This window comes from Dinoponera quadriceps, unplaced genomic scaffold (assembly GCF_001313825.1).
Source record: "Dinoponera quadriceps isolate SergipeBrazil2010 unplaced genomic scaffold, ASM131382v1 scaffold9952, whole genome shotgun sequence".
NCBI classification, from domain to species: Eukaryota; Metazoa; Arthropoda; class Insecta; order Hymenoptera; family Formicidae; genus Dinoponera; species Dinoponera quadriceps.
Window position 1 is genome coordinate 11,763 of NW_014563752.1, and position 18,995 is coordinate 30,757.

The window sequence follows — 18,995 nt, forward strand, 5'->3', positions numbered from 1 at the left end:
TTTATTCATATTCCTAATATAATTGGTTTCTGCTTCATTATATATTGCAAAACCGAGGACGAAATATCGAAAAGAAAGACTCATTTAAATTATTTCTTCATATATGGCAGTTATTTTTGTCTTAAATGTAAAATAGTTAATTTAACATGAATAATTTAAACAAATATGATATAAAATAATTAGATATGCGTATTCTTTTACGAAATGCTAAGAAATAATATATAAATAATCGCATTGTATATTTCATTATTGATATTCCTATAGATTTTAACGATAATAACGTTGCTGTTAAACATTATTGTTTACGTAATATGTCAAGTTATATTGGAACATTTAAATAACGCTGCGTAATTAATTAGCAATGAAATTACTTTATATTTATCAAAGAAAGTTGAAACAATACGTGAGAATTCGAATAATATTAAATTTGTCTTCGAACAAATTTCCCACAAAGTTGCAGATGAAATAAATAATGTGAATAATGTATAGTCCTTTCATTACGAGAAATTCTCGTTACTGTCTTTACGCACGCTTTTGAATAATTCAAATTCTTAAAAGATAATTTTTTCAGTGAGTTTGAGATGATTCAGATCCAAACATATCTTGCTAAACTTTTCATATTATATTTCTCATATTATTCGCTCTCTTTGGTAGGAATTCGTTTAGTCTCGACAAATGGATCTTTAAGACAATTATATTTTATAGAATTATTAATACTGATGTATAATCCAAAAGAAAAAGATGAAATGATACTGAAAAAAAATTATACAACGAATCCAAAAAACAAAAACATAAAGTATCACTTCGTATATCGTATGGAGGAAATCTGAATTCGCTTTTATTTTGGACCTGGTTTGTGTTGTAGCATAAATTTATCCACAATGGCTGCAATGCAACTTGCAATTTGATACTTCCGCACATGGCCGGTGACAACTTCGTCTGTGGGTGCTACAACTAAAGAGGATCCGGAAATTGTAAAAATTTTTTTAAGATGTTTAAACTATTTTGAAGAATATTGTTACAAAATCTTTTCTTTCATTATCTCTTATAAAAACGAATACCTTCATCGTAGCACGCATTGAACATCTGCTTTGCTTCTTCCACTAATGACGGAGGTCCGATACAATCATCAATTAATTTCAAAGCTTCTTCTTTCATTAACCCACCGTCGTGGTCGAAAACCTATACCGAATAAAATCGAATGTTTTGTATGTTTTCTTGCAGGTTTAAGTAACTTATTTTTTATTTTGAACTTTTTATATTTTATAAGTAAAAATTAAATATATAGCTAATAGAAAAAGAGAGAGAGAGAGAGAGAGAGAGAGAGAGAGAGAGAGAGAGAGAGAGAGCGTGCGTGCGTGCGTGCGTGCGTGTGTTGTGTGAAAGTGGTGGAGGGGGGAGAGAAAGAGAAAATGACAGAAAATAATACAAGTAATAATACGTATATTTTATGATTATAATTAAGTCAGTGTTATTACGGTATACTTTTTATGCAGAATATATTAAATTAATAATCTGCCACTGGGATAGCTTTATGTTAATGTCTAAGAAAATAAACGCGTATGTTTAAAACATACTTGTAACTTAATTACCCTGCATGTTAAGGTTATTTTGTCGATGAAAATATATATTAAATATAAATATACTAATGTGCTCCCAAGTAATTACATATCAGATTATCCAGGTATTCGAAATCGGTTCTGATCCTGCAAACTCAAATCTGCACTATTCGGGTAATCCGAGTAATCCATAGCGTCATATTTATCTGCTATCCGAATAATCGGGAATCCGGATAATGTCAGACCCGAATGAATATTGTGCATGCATGTTGCGTGCGTGCGTGCGAGTGTGAAACTTTAAAATATACTCACCCGTCCTTCCCATCTTAATGCCCGTACAGCAGCCGTGCGCATCGGCATCCATCTTGCATATTCATCTGCAGCATAAAAAATATACATGTTATAATGCAATTAAGATATCCTTTTCTGTTAGAATGGTATAACTAACATGAATTTATCGGCAAATGCAACATCCTCGCTTTCTCTATCAGAAATGAGAAACTATTGAATAGTTACTAGACAGATAAATAATTATTAACAATATAAAGGCAAGATAAATACGTGTTTGACAAAATAATGAGATATCGTGAATCTGAAATCATCCCATATTTGGAACATTATAATCGTTCTAATTGCTTAATTATGAAATAATTGTTTTAACAAAACAATTATTTTATTTTGTAAGTTCAATTATATATTTTGAAAGAAAATTCGCCCACTGTCGCGAGACTTGCTTGAGGGAGAAAGAGAGAGAAAAAGAGAGAGAGAGAGAGAGAGAGAGAGAGAGAGAGAGAGAGAGAGAGAGAGAGAGANCGTGAGCGAGGACCAAGGGTAAATTACATTATATGTAATTATATTAATGATTCTTTTGAGAGAAATTATACGACACAATATTTAATAGTACTATTAACAAATTAAAACATTAGTAATTACATCAATCAAATTTGGTTGGTTATAACTTTGATGCTTTCTTGATACTCTAGTGTCGATTTGTTCCGATAATAGAATTCCCCTTTCAAAACAAATTACAAAAGGAAGAGAGCTCGAGTGCCTATTACCGTGTTTATTATATATGTTTGCCGCAATTTTTTGCTGGCGTCCTATTGAAGACTAAATCTTAAATTCTCTAAGCCGGTTTTCTAACTTACATTGTATTTATTTGTTTGCTTAGATCATTATAATTCGTAATTTTAAAATTTCTCTAAACATGTTCCTTTAGTTTTTTTTAGCAATGAGCAATTATTTAGCAATGAATTTTAATACTTACTCGTATTCACTTGCGCAGGGTCTTCGTTTTTAGCATGATAAAGATGTTCGCCAAATATTCGTGCGCGTCTGGGGCTGTAGCCGGAAACCGCCGTCTAAGGGAATTGACCACATCAAAACATATAACAAATTTTTCATTATATCTTAACAGTCGTGTGCTATCACGGTATCCGACTTATTATGGAAAGGATCTTTTGCTTTCAAGATGTAGTTTATTTTACAATTAATAACAATATTCACCTACTATCGTCTATCGTAATAGAGTTCCATACAGAGAAGTATAACATAAGCACGAATATTCAAAGAAAAAATGTCATGTCGCATTACTATTAATTTAGGGATTCAATTTTTTGTCACATTTCAAATTTAAACTTCAAGTTTCTTATTTACTTATTCCGCGATCTAAGAATGCGTATAAAGAAAATTTAATGTCGTAATAATGCACTATCTGTAAGTTATCATATTAACATCAAAGTTGTCGCTTTGTGTACTGCTAAAATTAAATATTAAATTAATACGAGTTTCAAATGCAAAATGCGTGCAGTGAGATGTAAACCAAGTACTCGTTAGAATAAGATAATAATGTTAATAATAACACCGAAATGTGTATTCCAAGAATTTCGTACATTTACAAAGAATTTCGCTCGTTATTTGTCACTTACCGTAATAGCCAACACACCCGTAATAATTAGCAAAGTCTTCATCTTGAATCCTTTTGGTATATCCACGAAAGTAAATTGCTTCGGCGCTAGAAGTTTTAATCGTTGACTGTCTCGCGTTGAAGGTGAACAGTTTATTTATGTGATTCGTAAATACACAGATACGTTATATATCTGTGTCTATGTTGGTTAAATTTCGCTACAATTTAGATGATTTTCGTTGCTAAAATGCGTGACTTAATACTACTCTTGCAGAAATTAAAATAAGACGAGAAAATGAAATCAATAAAACAAGTATTATTTTATGAACGTGAGTTTCATGTTACTAATGAACTCATTTACTAATTTGAGATTTTTCGTCACAGAAGTAGTGAAATAGTAGATTTGAAATCACTTTGCTTATCGGGATTATTTGTGACACTGTCTTCGAAGGAATTGTTTAAATGAATTATTAACCAAATCAAGATTTTTCTCGAAATATGATTACAACAACGCTTATATATGTGCAAACCTATTCTATAATATTTTCATATAAACATAATAACTGTAACGGTTATAGTGTTTATAACAAATGTTTAAAACTACATATTCCGCAAATACACTTTATCGTTTTACGTTAATAAATTTAATTATGTATAATATTATAAAACGTTAAATAATTGTTGACTTTGATTAATAATATATAAACTTGATATTGAACAACTTAAAATCATTTTTTTCTGTAATAAGGATAAAATCAGTATCATGTTTGAAGGATAAATTTTAGTTTGTATCTGGTAAATATTATGTAAGCAATTTTGTAAATAACGTATACGTTTAAGTAATACCTTTTCAATCAAGTTTACGACATTTCTCAAGCGAGCCTAACTTATCACATACCAATTCGTGCGATTATTTTTTCCTTTTACTCTCCTTTCACTGATGAAGATTGGTTAAATGTTTTGTAAATTAACGTCATTTTATTCAATCATTGTTACAAACATAAAATTCAACAGAGAATAATTATGTAATGTATAGATAAGGTCAGAGATCAGAGAATATGATAGCAAAATAATATAAAGAAATTGTTTAGTACAATGATTTTAGAATAATATTTATTATTCATTTTTAATTTGGTTTGTCGAAGAGGGGAATAATTGGCAGACTGCACGTGGTAATTTTTATCGTCTGTTCATCACCAGTACTACCGTTTTGAATCGCTGCAATTAAAGGAAGGATTCGATAATTAAAAAATTATTTTTAAAATGAAATTAAGATTAAGTACCTTCATCGTAGCACTTAGTGAACACATTTCGCGCCTGTTCAAGTTTGCTCGTGTCAGAGATAATATCTTCAAATATCTTTAAGGTGTCCTCTTTTTTGTACAAACCATTCGCGTCCAAAACCTATAACAGATTAAATCAATTATTTTGTATTCTAACCCGTGAAATAGAGTTTCTCCAGCTGAAGACCAATCTATACAATCGAATGTAGGACATAGTCGTCGACGCTCAAATTGATTTAAAGTTTAATATATTTACCCTGCCACCCTTGACTATGGCGCATTGGAACACTTCGACAGTGGGGTTATCTGTAACGTATTTATTACAGATATAATGATTCGATAGCGATATATTGTATTTTTGAGAATATTCTATTTAATGTGAATCAGTTAGCTACAGAAACGTTGTCGTTGTCTTTATCAAAAATGCAAAACTCGTGCATGTAGTTTCTAAGTATATACGAAATATTGTTAATAATACAAAATAATAAGCGTTTTCTTAAAAAAAATATGGAACATTGCATAGGTAAACTCAATCCACCTCAGATTGTTCAATTATGAAATAATTGTTACAACCATCAGTTATTTTATTTTTGATTATTTTTGATTGTATATTTGTTAAATCTAAAATGATTTTAATATTCACCCGCCGACTGGCCCAATTCACTGCTGCACTTCAAGAAGTTCTCGTTGACTTGTCGTACCCTTTCGACGTTGAAACCGTACGCCATCGCCTGAAAAGGTTTGTCATCAGAACGTATAAAAATTAATCAATAATAATTAAAAATTGTCTCGTTTTGATTCAATGATCGCGTGCAACCGCGGTATCCGTCGATTATTAACTCGAATGAATTTTTTGATTACAAGAAGTGGCAAGTTTCATGATGGAATACTATGTTGCATCTCCAAAGGAGAAAATTACATAAGTACAAATAGTTAAAAATCAGCTTAGTGCATTATTACTTATATACGGTTTTAGTTTTAATTATCTCGCGAATTTAAATACGAATTTCAACACTTTGTTATCAATTGAATCCATAATCTGAAAATATCCGATGTCCATAAAGACAAGATGTTAACCCTTTGGAGACCACAGAGACATTGGTGTCCCAATCATTATATATTGTATTCTACTAGGTATATTTTAAACCAGAATTACATTTAAAACGAACGAACTGGTATTTCTCGAACCATTGTTATATTTCATAGAGTACAATACTGTGCAAATTGCATAAAAGAATTATAGTTTCTGTTTTTGTTTTTCTTAAGTTTTTATATTTTATAAAGTTTTGTTTTACATCGTATCATACATAAAGTTATAGTTTATGTATTATATACAGTATGATACTGTTTAACTTACTTAAAAGAATAATTATAATTTGTTTTTACCGATTAATAAAATTTTATAGTTCAGTTGTTTTATTTACATTAATTGCCATTGGGATAAAAACAACCCATAAAAAATTACCACTGAGACTTCTGTGTCCCAGTGCTCTAAGGGCTTCATGGACTAAATTGAATATTATAAATTAATAAACAAGGTTCTAGAAGCACCGCTCAATAAATTCAGTTACTAAATAGATCTGTAATAAGTTCAGTTACTAAATATCTCTAACAGGCAAAAGTGGTCCCCAAAGGGTTAAACAACATTTCTAGAATATATTTAAATGTTTTAGAAATAAGGACATTGACTTGTGAAACTGTGCAAGGCATAAGATCCACACTATAACTGTCGAATTACTCTTTGTGTTCTGCTGTACGAAATGTCTCAATTAACATAAGAACCAAAGTACATATAATGAAATAAGCTATGTATTTATTAAAATAAGGTAACAATAATACTGATAATAATTACCGAATTACCGTCACTGTTACATGAATTCATAAATTTCGTTTTTTGCTCACTACTTACCGTAATAGTCAGCACACTTATAATAATCATCGCAGTCTTCATGTTAGATTTTTGAAGTACGTGTAAGAACGTAATAGAACGTAATAGATATATTTCGACTTGCGATATACTGCTGCGTTGAACAGACAAGTCACGTATTTATAAGCGACTTACATGGAAAACGGGAGAACATCGTATAAGTAGTTAAATTAGTTATTTCCTTAAGCGACCGGATTTACATTGCTTAAGGATAAAGTCGATATTGCAAAAACAAGAAAAATATGAAAGAAAAACAAGATACATATGGATACCCGGAAAACGTATAACAATTATTTCTCGCTTATAAAAGAGAATAACAGCTTGATAGATTAATTGCAGAAAAATAGTGTAATTGTAGAAAAACCGTTGTTGTTGGTACATGTTCCTAGCGATAGCGACAAAATTTAATTAGCACAATCGAATTTGTGAGTTATTAGAGTAGAAACAATGTTGTGGATAAAATGAAAATATTTTTCTGAATGAATTTATCCTCAGAAGCATTTTAAATGATCGGACTGACATAAAAATTTATGCTTCAAAGTCTATGGACTGATACTTTAACCATTTTGGATTACTTTGACCTCTCTATCTCTTAAATCAATTCTCAGCTTAACTTGAAAATTCTTTGTGATTGGTGTCTCATCATATCATTTGGCACCCAATTCAGTTCCAAAATCGCGAGATTAAAAACGGCGAGAAAACCATTGATTTTGCGGTCGCTCTTTGCATTGTTAAAATAACTTTCTGTATTATTATTATTATTATTATTATCAAAAATTTAATCTTGATTAACTTTTCTTTTGTTATATTCTTTTTGCACTGATTTATCTCTAAGGAAATTAAAAAAAGTTACATTGCGAATATATTAGCGTTGCTTTTATAATATAGAATAGTTGTTTCTCTGATATAAACAAAATGTGTTGCTTGTTCAGTAAACATATTTTGTTATTACAGCACAATTTACTTCGCCCACATGGTCAAGATGAATTGTTCCTTCAGCAAAAATGTGTCTTCTTAATATTGCAGGCATTTCTAATATTTTGCTTGTATAACTAAATTGCACACATGATGTAATGAAAACGTTTCGATGACTGTTTAAGAACTAATTTGTTATCATAGCAAAATAATTTGTAGAATTATCACAAAACTATATTTAACAAATAAAATCAATATTTCTAACAAATCTTTTTGATATCCATACAATATCTAGTAGAATTTATGTTAAAATTATTCTTCGCCACATTTTAAATAAAATATATGTGATATGAATAATATACATATTTACATCTATTAGAATACACATATGTAGAGACGGTAATTAAGCTGAATAGCTAATGAAGATAGCACACATATAACTTAATAATAAATAAGCAGTTCAATTTGGCGGATTGTCCTCACAAAGCTGTATCTTGAAGAAAGAAAATTTGAATCGTGCTGTGGTAGTACCGATTCAGATATCACGTTTAATCAAAGATTGAACCGTAAAAATAAACTTCACCCATCAACCAATTTGTAATGTTATCTTTGAAACATGATTACTGTTTACATATTGTTCTGTTAACATGAGTTTTATATTCTTATCGAGTGCCTTTTCCGTGAACTTATCTTGATCCTTGCGACATATATTTTAATAATATTAAAAGATAATTGCTTAGCTAGATAATTGCTTAGCTTGTCAAAGTTAATTGCGTAATCACGTTTTCTTTGAAAACATAAATCCCATATTTCACGTGTTTTCTTCGTAAACATAAATCTCATATTTCTATCGCGATTGAGTTTTTTTGCGGCATAAGATTGCAACAATTATACGTCTGATATCAGAAAAAAGCGGCGATTCGCTGACGCACTACACTACGTGAGCAACTTATCAACATGCATTCGTACAAAATGAATATGTATTATTGAATATATTAGGGGGACCGGAAAGTAATGTCGTTTCTGCGCATGTCGATATTTGATTTGATTGATTTTTACCGCTTCGGCATTTAAAATTTGTATACTAGATGGCAAAAGGTTGTTGATAACGAAGGTGAATATATTGTTGATTAGAAATAAAAACTTGTTAAAAATGTAGTTGTGTGAATTTAACTTAAGAAAGCGACATTACTTTCCGGTCCCCCTAATATATGAATATATATTATTGGCTGGTTGGTAATAATATATATTCATATATAACTGAACTATGGTCACTCTCACTATCACTAAAGTCGAACGTCATGCAGTGAACTATGTCATATGCGGAATATTCCGCGAGCGGTGATAAAAAAAAGTCGCGGCTCGCGGAATATTCCGCGCTCGGTGATAGGAGACGATCGTCATGCGCGGAATGTTCTGCTTACGGATGCAAATGGGTTAATAACGAACTTGAATTTGAATAAATTTTCTTTAATATTATGAATGAGATAAATATTACTCGTGCAACATGAGCAATCGAGAAAAACAAATAATTTTTTCATTCGGATTTTTTAATAAGCAGATTTGCAAATAACTCATAACTTTATAAAGTTATTTTTTGTTTGGGTGTAAGGAAACACACATATTTTGATTTAAAACTTTCTTCAATCGGGATTTGTCTAGCTACTTTGGATGTTTGTACAAGACAACTTCATTTTATCAAATTAAATATAACTGCATTTATTAAATTTTTATTTAAGATAATTGTATTTTATTAAATGGTTAACATACACACACAAGTTTATAGATAAAAATCAAATAATATACAGGGAATATTAAATAGATACTCCTAAGGAAAAGTATGAAAAATATTATTAACAATATAGAACGATAAGTGATTATATGACAGAAAATAAGAGACGTCCGACTTATTTAGTTTTTCAACGACTATTCAATTAAGAAATCATTATTATAACGACAATTATTTTTTATATTTTTCCTGTTAGATTTGTCTGTTTTCAATTTTTATACACATCCGATGATCCTAATTCTTCGTTACAGTTCTTGATGTTCTGGTGGAACTTTTTCAATCGTACGTTATCGCTACTGTAAACCACCATCTGTAAGGATTCATCATTTTGAACAAGGTTTAACATTAACACATGTATTATCGTCTCGCTCTTCGAGTACTCTTACAAAAAACGTCATATTTAACGCAAAAAAGATTAACAGGTAATGCAAAAACAAGTTTGATAAAATGTAATCCATGTATTTAATAAGAAATGAAATAATATTAATATTAAGAGAATCATCGCAATATTACGAGAATTTTGTGAGCTCACAAAAGTATTCACAGTCGTTACTTGGTACTTAACGTTACAGCCAGCACACCCATAATAATCACAAAAGTCTTCATTCTGAGTCCTTTAATATGCCCGAGGAAGTTCTCTGCGAGAATTTTGTCGGAAAATGTGTTACATCGAAGTTGCGGCCAGATATTTATAAACTTTTCTCAGTGGTGTGAACGGATTTTAATTTTATACTAGCTATTTTTAGCCATACAAATCATCTGATTTGCATCATCACAACTTGACACAGATATTGTGGAAACAAATATCAAAGCAGAAAGGGAAGAAATATATATGGATTCATTATAATAGCCTATATGTGCGCGATGTTATTCTCGTCCTGAGTATTTGTAGACGGCTAGGTGTTATCCAACCATCCTCGAACCGCACTCGACGCTGTTTAATTTCATCGAATCGTCAATCAATCACTCAAGTCGAACGTCATGCAGTGACATCCAACGTCTACGATATTCTCTATACTTATGTTTATAAGATATCCCAAACCGTTCTCGGTTCTCATGGTGTGCAGATTGAACCGATGAAACTGAGCAGAAAAATTCTAAAACTTTTTTGTGAAGAGTTGGATAGTGCGTAAATGTCTTGAACGTTTCTTTGTCGCCATTTACACCAATATTCAAGACATAACAGGCAGTAATGATGTTGTAGGATATTTTTAAGCCTATACGTATTCTTAAACCTATAAACTTTCGAAAAATACTCCAAAAAAATCGAATTTTTGAATCTTTAAGACTTTACGACTTTAAGAAAACTTCCTTAAGACGAGTCGGAAATGATGTCATTATATAAATACATTTGATGATATGTTTATTGTCTCTTTCCATAGAAATTTTTTTAGTCTTGCAGAATGTTTCTTTAGATGAATGACTTGAATAAATTTTATTCAAGTCGTTCATCTAAAGAAATTCATCAATTTTAAATTTACATACATATCAACACAAAACGTAATGTGTTATACAGAGGTAAAGTTATGCAGAGAAATGCGAAGAAATTTATATGAGCGTTTCATACTCGTATAGTGTAAAAAATTCTGCAAATAATTCTTAATGTGGCTTGTTGAAGAAAAGCACCATCGGAACAAAGCATGTGGCAATTTTCATTGTCTGCTCCCGACCGGTGAATCCACTTTGATCTCCTGCAATCGAAACGGAATTTAGTAATCGCAAATATTATTTTTCAAGAGGCAGCAAAATTCATTACCGTCGTTGAAACACTTGGTAAGCATCTCTCGAGCCCTTTTCAATACGCTCAGGTCGGAGATAAAATCTTCTAAATCTTGCACGGCTGCATCTCTTATGTATTCACCATTATCGTCCAGAAGCTGGAATAAATTATACTGCGAATTAATATATGTCGTATGTGAAGAACATAAAGAGAAGAATTTTAATATCTATTTCCCGTTAATAGTTAAAATTTAATTTATATATCACTAATAAACTAATAATAAATAATAAAAAAAATAATTGCTTTCAATATAACACCCATTAATATATTAATATCTTTTATCAATTAATATATTTAATTAATATATATAACTAAACTAAGTGAACGCAAAGCGAACGTTCCTTGAACATTTACGTGCTGCTTGGTGTTACATGTAAAATAGTTTTTTCATAATTAACATTTTTTTTGTTTTTTTTCACAGTTATCTCCTGTTATGTGCAATTTATTAATACAATTAAAGTTCTCCTGTTAAATGTATACATTAAATATAAAATTAAATATACCTTGCCATCCTTTTCCACCGCGCATACAAGTACTTCGGCAGTTAGTGAGGCTGTAAATATAAACAGGCACAAATAATAAATGTGTTTGCTGAATTGCGAGATTTTGAATTTCGTTTGGATGTTGTAATAACGTTGTTTTCTTTATTACAATCGCGAAATTCTTGAACGTAGCTTCTAAACAAAAACGAATGATTATTAGCGATACGGAAAAGTGAATTTTTTTCTAGAAAAAACTAAGAAACGTTTCGAATTTTAATGTAGGTCTCTTCCGAATGTTCTATATGTCTAATGATACCTTTGCAACGTTTTATAATGTCTTAATATTATATGAATAATTTCATTTATGAAATTATTGTTATAAATGAGTTATAATTATTGTTTGAAATGAATGTATCCTATTTTCTTCTTTGTGTCATGTTTCTTTTGATATTCTAAATTTTAATACTCACTCGTAGATGCACCTAATTTTTCACTACATTTCATTAAATCGTCACTGAACTTTCGAAGTCGCACAGAGTCTAGACTGTAAACTGTCGTCTGAAAGGATTGATCATATCTAAATATATAGAAATTGCATGAATTAATAATCAAGTGCAATCGCGATATCTGTCAGCTTGAAACGAATTTTTTATCTGCCAAAAGTAGCAATTTATTCGATTATTATTTTTTGTTTCCAACAAAAATCATTTCATTATTGAGTGTAGTTAGAGAAAGATTCTCTCCTGTTACATTATTATTTATTACATACAAAATATTTGTTATTTCGCGTGTAATAACAAAAAAGATTGTTTCTATCTAAGGATCCGAACTGTTTCTCTATGTCATTTTAATTTTCAAGCTGCAGGCATATGTCTATAAATAAGACAATATGGGTGTGAAATTGTTTGAAATTGTTTAGAAATAATTTCTTTTACTTGGTATCGGCACACTTTGAGCAGAGTATAATTTTAATACATTGGCTATGGGTAAAATCTCGCTCAAGTCTTGCTAGAATTTTAAACATATATTCGGAGAATAAAAAATCTTATTTTATATAACCAAAGCGTATTTGCATATAAATGAGATTTCTTATTTTCTAATTTATCACCAACATGTGTCATCTGAAATGTTATCTTGCTTTTTAAATATTGCTGCATAAAAGGTCGAAATTTAATTGCATTTCGAATGCAAAATGCGTGTAATACAATTTAAATCATGTACCCATTAATACAAATACTTCGTGGAGTCAAAATGAAATTTAATCGTTGCGTGATACTTACTGTAACGGCCAATATGCATATAATATGATACATAATCGTCAAAGTCTTCATTTTTAATTATTCCGAAATGTCTCAAGAAATATCAAACGTAATAAAAGTGCGATCAATTTTCTACTGTCTTGCGACGAAACATCTGTTCGTATTTATAGGCGAGTCACAGTGATTGTATTACCTTGAGTTTTTTGTAATACTAGCAGTTGTTTTTCATATTCTATTTAAACTACATCACTGCAAGGTAACTGTGGAATAATTAAACTTAAGAACGTGAATATTTGCTTTATTTGAATATTTAATAATATGTGGCACTATTTTTATTTGTGGAACGTTTTACATTTTGCATTTTAAGTATGGCGGACTCTTATCTCTTTGTATTTATATGTCTATATCACATATACTGTAAACGTGGAACGAGCTTTTAAATGATTTTATTTAAAATATGAATTATCGACATTTTTTTGATAATTACAGGGAAAACTTCATCGATTGTCGGACTCAACTGCCACGAAGTAATATATTAAATAATATACAAAATCTGTTACCAAAAAATATATATTAATAAGGAAAAAAATAAAAACAATATATTATATTAAGCACGAGAACGTAGAAAACAGAATTGATTCCTGATCGTATTTCAGCTTTACGGCTTTCAGCTATGCGCATAAAGTCGAAAAACGTAATGTTATATGAGTTCATTTATGAAATTATTGTTATGTGAGTTATAATTATTGTTCGAAGTGAAACCTATTTTCTTCTTTGTGTCTTGTTCCTTCGAATGTTCTGAATGTTATTACTCACTCGTCGATGCGCCTAATTTTTCAATATATTTCACTAAATTGTCGCTGATATTTCGAAGTTGTACAGGGTCTAGACTGTAAACCATCGTCTGAAAGGGTTGATCATATCCAAGTATATAGAAAATATTTGGATTAATAATCAAGTGCAATCGCGGTAGCTGTCAGCTTGAAACGATAACTTTGTATTTATTATTAATACAATACAAAATTAAATTTAGGTATATATGATGAAGTTTATATAAGACAGCATATTGCATGCATAGCCGCCAACTTGATTTGAATAATATGAAATATGGTACCGACTGATTGAAGTTTTCTCGAATAGCAATTTTGCTGCCGCATCTTTCATGTGTTACTTTTGAGAATGCTGTACGTTTTGGTGCGCTTTATTTTGTAGTTACAATTTTTATATTGACAAGTACAGATACTTGCGTGCGCTATTTAGCTAATTATTATTGGAAAATTCACATTTCGTATAATTAAATACTTATTAATCTAAAATTCTTTATCAGATTAAAAACTTATTTTTCATATTTTCGCCTTTCTTAACATTTTAATTTATTATGTTCCCTAACACGCAAATTATCGAACTATTGACATTCACGTCATGATTTGTCAGATGTAATTGAGACGTGTGATACAAATCGCGACATGACAATATGAGAGAAAATTGGCATTCTAAAAACGCGATATAACAATGATTTAAATAATTTTGAATATCAACTTTTTATTTCGATTTTAGAAAGGATGATTATATGGAACAATTTCATGCAATTTAATGAAATCCGGAAATCCAGTCGTATTTTATAGGACTGTCTTGGAATTCGATTGTGATTTTTCCAGAACTTATTTCTTTATTGGAATTTTGATAAGTTTTTATTATATATCAGAATAATATAAATCTATCAGAATCCAAATCCTATCGCGGCCGTCTTAATACAGTGACGCTTAAGAGGGAAGTCTACTATAAAATTTTCAAAAAATCAATTTTTTCTTTATTGGCTTAAAAAATACTTTGAACCCTCTAAAATAAGGTACATTAGGTGTTATAGCCGGCTAAATTTTTCTTCATTGAAATTTCGACTTTTCACCGAAGCGCTCCGAAACGCGTACCTGCGGCAAATTCCTATCTGTTCGGCGGGTACAACGTAATGACTTGCAATTCAATTTCTAACATTTCTAATACTCCAAGTCGATCAACAGATGTCACTAGGTATATTTTATAGTCAGTTAGAAGCGATTTCAACAGATGATCTGATCGTTAGCTCCGAAACAAACATTCAGCGGCGCAAAAACCGTCGATATTGCGTCGTATTGTGCTGCGAGCATTTTCAATGAAGGCTACTCCAGTATCCTCAAAATGATGGACGTTATGAACATCAAAATTGGACCAAACGCCTTCAATTTATGCAACACTGTGGACGAGCGCAGAATATCACGAGCAAACGAACGGTCGTTCGACGCTTTAAAAGAAGGGAGAATCGAAAGAAGAACGGCGCGATCGGCACTCGAAGAGGATTTCCTTGAAGAAGAAGGTGTACTATATGAAGCAGGAATGGGCGATTAATGGTAAGAAGCTTAAAAATGATTTTTTCATTGAAAAAACTAATGCCGAAACTTTAAACGCGTTTTTCTCGAAACTAAGTTTTTCAATACGGTGTACACGATATCTCGAGTTTTAATGAATGAATCGACTTGAAATTTTAACCACATATTCTCTGGAATAGTGTCTCTCGTCTGGCGGAGCATTTTTTTAATATCGTTTTTTGTGTAATTGTTACACAATTATACAATATAAACAATTGTTACACAATTATACATATAAACAATAATAACATCAAATTTGGGCAAAAAAATAGAAAAAAATTTCAAGAATTTTTTCTCGGCGCCAAAATTTTTTATCGACAAAATCCTCCGTCAGACGAGAGTCAATACTATGTAGATGATAACCATATTTTGTTTTTTGTTTCAGATCACCCAGACGTGAGATTTCATGTACACCGTTTGGGCACCTAAAAAAAACGGACCTGCACTTGAAGGAGTGCCACGACGGCAATTTTGAATATTTCGACTTGAAAATTTTTTTACAAATACTTGAATATATAATAAAGATGACGGTTTAATTTAATTTAATGTACGAGTCATATTTTGTTAGAAAAAAAATTCGGAAAATCGGCCTGTTTTTTCCCTTGTCACAGTAGACTTCCCCCTTAATCGAAAATCAATCGCACAGTAAAATTTGTTCATTTTGAAGTCTTTAATTGCCTTTGAAACGTGATTCGCCTTTTCCATCAACATAAACTCACAACGTAAGTTTCATGTTTTCGATGAACACTTTGTCCATTTATTATTTATATATTTATTTATAACCCTTAGTCATCTGTGAGCGATAAGCTAAGAATTAATTAGTTATTGTCTCGTTTGTTGGAACTAATAACATAACGATGTCTTCGTAAAAATAAATTCAATGAATCTTTAATGCAGCTGAGTTCTTCCGAGATGTAAAATTGCAACTATTTCACGTTTGGTAGCAGGAATTGTGTCGGTACAAGTTTACGCAACGCATCGCCAGTGTGCAACTCAACGTAGTGTATCCATATAAAACATAGCACTAATTAATTGGTTTTTAACTAAGTAATGATTGCTTTACTAATCATTGCAGACAAGACTAAAGCAGCATTTTTTTATTCATATTATTTTAATGAATACTGCTGTGAGAATGTAAAGTGATGTCATTTTACACAATCCTGCTTTACAGTCCAGCATGTTGTCAAATCTGAGAATGAGGTAATCACTAAGACAATGTTTATTGTTTAAGATGGGCAGCTATGATTTTCTCACCAAGTCTCTTATGTTTAATTATCCGTTTTAATATGAATTTGTTGGATTATTTTTAAAATCTCTTTATTTCAACTTTATTTTATTGTATTACCAATATAAAGATACATTTTGACAAAAATATATCAAACTGGAAACATAAAGTTATACAGAAAACCTCGGAAAAAAGGTAAAGATAGCGTTTAGAATATTGTATGGAAGAAAATCCGCAAGTCACTTTTATTGTGGTGCGTCCAATAGAGGCAAAATTGCCAAAGAACACCCGGCAATCTTCAACGACTGCTCTCGGCCGGTGGATCCACTTTGAACCCCTGTATTTACAGACAGAATTCAATAATGACGAAAATTATTTTTCAAAGAGATAATAAAATCGATTACCGTTATCGTGACACTGGGCGTACATCCCTTGCGCTTTTTTCAATCTGTCTGCGTCGGAAACAAAATCCTCGAATGCCTTTATGGCTGCATCTTTCATGTATTCACCATTTGCGTTAAAGACCTGGAAAAAAATTACATGCTAATTTAATATTCCTTGAGTGGGAAAAAAAAGATAAAATTTCAATTTTTTCTAACTTTTTGAAGTTTGCAAGAGCCGATTACGTACTGATAATATACTGCGCATGTGTTACTATTATGTAGTCTTAGTACCTTAATTACACCATGTGTTAAGGTTATTTTGTCAACTAATATACATTAAATACAAATATATACGTACTTTGCCATCCTTTTCCCCCGCGCATACAATTATTTCGGCAGTTGGTGCAGCTACAAAGGAGTAATAAATATGATTGCTGAATTACGAGGTTTCGAATACTTTAAAGATGCTTTAACAAACACAGTTCAACGATCAATCGGGCATAACAACATTACTTCCTCTATCATAAACGCCAAATTCTTGAGATTTTCTCGACATATATGACTAATTATTTCGAATAATCTTTTTTTTACCAAAGGAGAAGATATCGCGAATTTCAATTTAAGTTATTTCCGTATATACATTTATGAAATTGTTATGATTGTTATTTTATTTTTTATACCATATTCTTTTCTGTGCACTGAATTTTAATACTCACTCGGCGACCCGCCCAATTCCTCGCTGCACTTCACTATGCTCTCGGACAACATCTGTAATCGCGCTACGTCTAGACCGTGAACTACTGTCTGAAAGGATTGATCACATTCAAAATATATAGAAACTGTTTTATTTGGATTTAATAATTAAGTGCAATCACAGTATTCGTCAGTTTGTGATGCAACTGAATTTTTCATTTGCAATAAATTTCAAGTTTCATGATTATTATTTTAACGGAGAAAATCCGTAATTAAAATCCTCATAAAAATTTATTTTAATTTTTCTGATAAAAATTTAAAACAGGCGCTAGAAAGACTCTACACTAGAAATGCAACGCTCGTAAAATTTATGGTCAGATTTCTATCTAACGAATAAATCTATTTAAGACCTGACTGAGCCGTATAAGCTACAGATCTTGTTATTATGTGGTTAGAAAAAAACTTGCTCTTATTTATTATATTATTATTTAAGTATATATATAACTTTTGTCTTTTTACGAATAGCTTGGAAGGTGCACATGCATTATCCCGAAAAAAAAAGTTACAAAATGTGAGAAGGGTGACAATTTCCCGAAATATTATATTTATAACCGTCCGAAAGCTGAGTACAGCAATAATTTCTTAAAAATACAATTTTGCTGAAACATTGAGAGCATGCCATTTTTCTGAGAAGTCATAGTCCCAAAAACTTAATACTAGGGCAATCTGCCCAAGTATTGAAAGCATGAAGCTGTTTTGCAAAGTTATGTAATGGTAAGACGTACATAACACAATATGTATTAAGGGTTTCGATTAATTTTAAAGGATATTTATGCTCAAAAATATTTATTTAAGAAAACGATGCATTATATTTCGATCAATATATTTTCCACCGCTTGCTACAACTTTTATCAATCTTTCTGCCAAAAAGCGGATACCTCATTAATCTCATTAAGATAAAGTATTTCGAGAGATCACAAAATATTTTATTTAGTGCTTGCGACTTACCATAACGGCCAATATGCACACGATAGGATATATAATCACCGAAGCCGTCATTCTGTATCCTTCCAGAAGGTCGCAAGAAACACGAAGTGTAGTGTAAGTGAGTTTATTCATATACTGTCGCATTATAGCTGCAAGTTCGTATTTATAGGCGAGAGGCAGTGATGATAATAACTTACGTTTTTTGTAATGTCTTGTTATACCTGTTCTACGTGATTTGATGTATGATTTGAGGTCACCACAAGATAAAAGTGGTATAATTTAAATTAAGAATAAAAGTTATATGAAGGTTGATATCCTACGTAGATTACCATAATAAATATCTTTGAACACGTTTCATCTGATTGACGTTACTACGAAGTAACAGTGGTATATAAATAAGCTTAT

At 30.8% G+C, this 18,995-nt stretch overlaps 3 protein-coding genes and 1 long non-coding RNA gene across 4 annotated transcripts; 1 reads left to right on the forward strand and 3 right to left on the reverse strand.

Annotated features, from left to right (window-relative positions):
• Positions 1-4,416: 4,416 nt before the first annotated feature.
• Positions 4,417-6,782, reverse strand: LOC106751225. Its single transcript, XM_014632064.1, has 5 exons — positions 6,658-6,782; positions 5,392-5,479; positions 5,005-5,054; positions 4,749-4,869; positions 4,417-4,683 (listed from the first exon to the last, which is right to left on the reverse strand). The coding sequence occupies exons 1-5, from the start codon at positions 6,697-6,699 to the stop codon at positions 4,592-4,594; spliced, it is 393 nt and encodes a 130-aa protein (XP_014487550.1). The 5' UTR covers positions 6,700-6,782; the 3' UTR covers positions 4,417-4,591.
• Positions 6,783-10,752: 3,970 nt separating this feature from the next.
• On the reverse strand, positions 10,753-13,018 carry LOC106751227. Its single transcript, XM_014632065.1, has 5 exons — positions 12,922-13,018; positions 12,112-12,199; positions 11,663-11,712; positions 11,136-11,256; positions 10,753-11,070 (listed from the first exon to the last, which is right to left on the reverse strand). Exons 1-5 carry the CDS (start codon positions 12,970-12,972, stop codon positions 10,979-10,981), a joined length of 402 nt encoding a protein of 133 aa, XP_014487551.1. The 5' UTR covers positions 12,973-13,018; the 3' UTR covers positions 10,753-10,978.
• Positions 13,019-14,711: 1,693 nt separating this feature from the next.
• LOC106751226 lies at positions 14,712-15,843 on the forward strand. Its single transcript, XR_001375023.1, has 2 exons — positions 14,712-15,284; positions 15,688-15,843. It is a non-coding gene; the product is annotated as an uncharacterized LOC106751226 (long non-coding RNA).
• Positions 15,844-16,618: 775 nt separating this feature from the next.
• LOC106751228 lies at positions 16,619-18,713 on the reverse strand. Its single transcript, XM_014632066.1, has 5 exons — positions 18,612-18,713; positions 17,627-17,714; positions 17,269-17,318; positions 16,932-17,052; positions 16,619-16,864 (listed from the first exon to the last, which is right to left on the reverse strand). The coding sequence occupies exons 1-5, from the start codon at positions 18,660-18,662 to the stop codon at positions 16,773-16,775; spliced, it is 402 nt and encodes a 133-aa protein (XP_014487552.1). The 5' UTR covers positions 18,663-18,713; the 3' UTR covers positions 16,619-16,772.
• Positions 18,714-18,995: the final 282 nt, after the last annotated feature.

Excerpts from the sequence above, each read along its gene's own strand:
- LOC106751228 (XM_014632066.1), bottom strand. The coding sequence starts at position 18,662 with ATGACGGCTTCGGTGATTATATATCCTATCGTGTGCATATTGGCCGTT. Across the intron at positions 17,319-17,626 it reads GGAATTGGGCGGGTCGCCGA|CTGCACCAACTGCCGAAATA; the intron begins GTGAGTATTAAA and ends ACTCCTTTGTAG. Across the intron at positions 17,053-17,268 it reads CGGGGGAAAAGGATGGCAAA|GTCTTTAACGCAAATGGTGA; the intron begins GTACGTATATAT and ends ATTTTTTTCCAG.
- LOC106751227 (XM_014632065.1), bottom strand. The coding sequence starts at position 12,972 with ATGAAGACTTTGACGATTATGTATCATATTATATGCATATTGGCCGTT. Across the intron at positions 11,257-11,662 it reads CGGTGGAAAAGGATGGCAAG|CTTCTGGACGATAATGGTGA; the intron begins GTATATTTAATT and ends AATTTATTCCAG. Across the intron at positions 11,071-11,135 it reads TACCAAGTGTTTCAACGACG|GAGATCAAAGTGGATTCACC; the intron begins GTAATGAATTTT and ends TTTCGATTGCAG.
- LOC106751225 (XM_014632064.1), bottom strand. The coding sequence starts at position 6,699 with ATGAAGACTGCGATGATTATTATAAGTGTGCTGACTATTACG. Across the intron at positions 5,480-6,657 it reads TAAGTGTGCTGACTATTACG|GCGATGGCGTACGGTTTCAA; the intron begins GTAAGTAGTGAG and ends AAACCTTTTCAG. Across the intron at positions 5,055-5,391 it reads TGAATTGGGCCAGTCGGCGG|ATAACCCCACTGTCGAAGTG; the intron begins GTGAATATTAAA and ends AATACGTTACAG.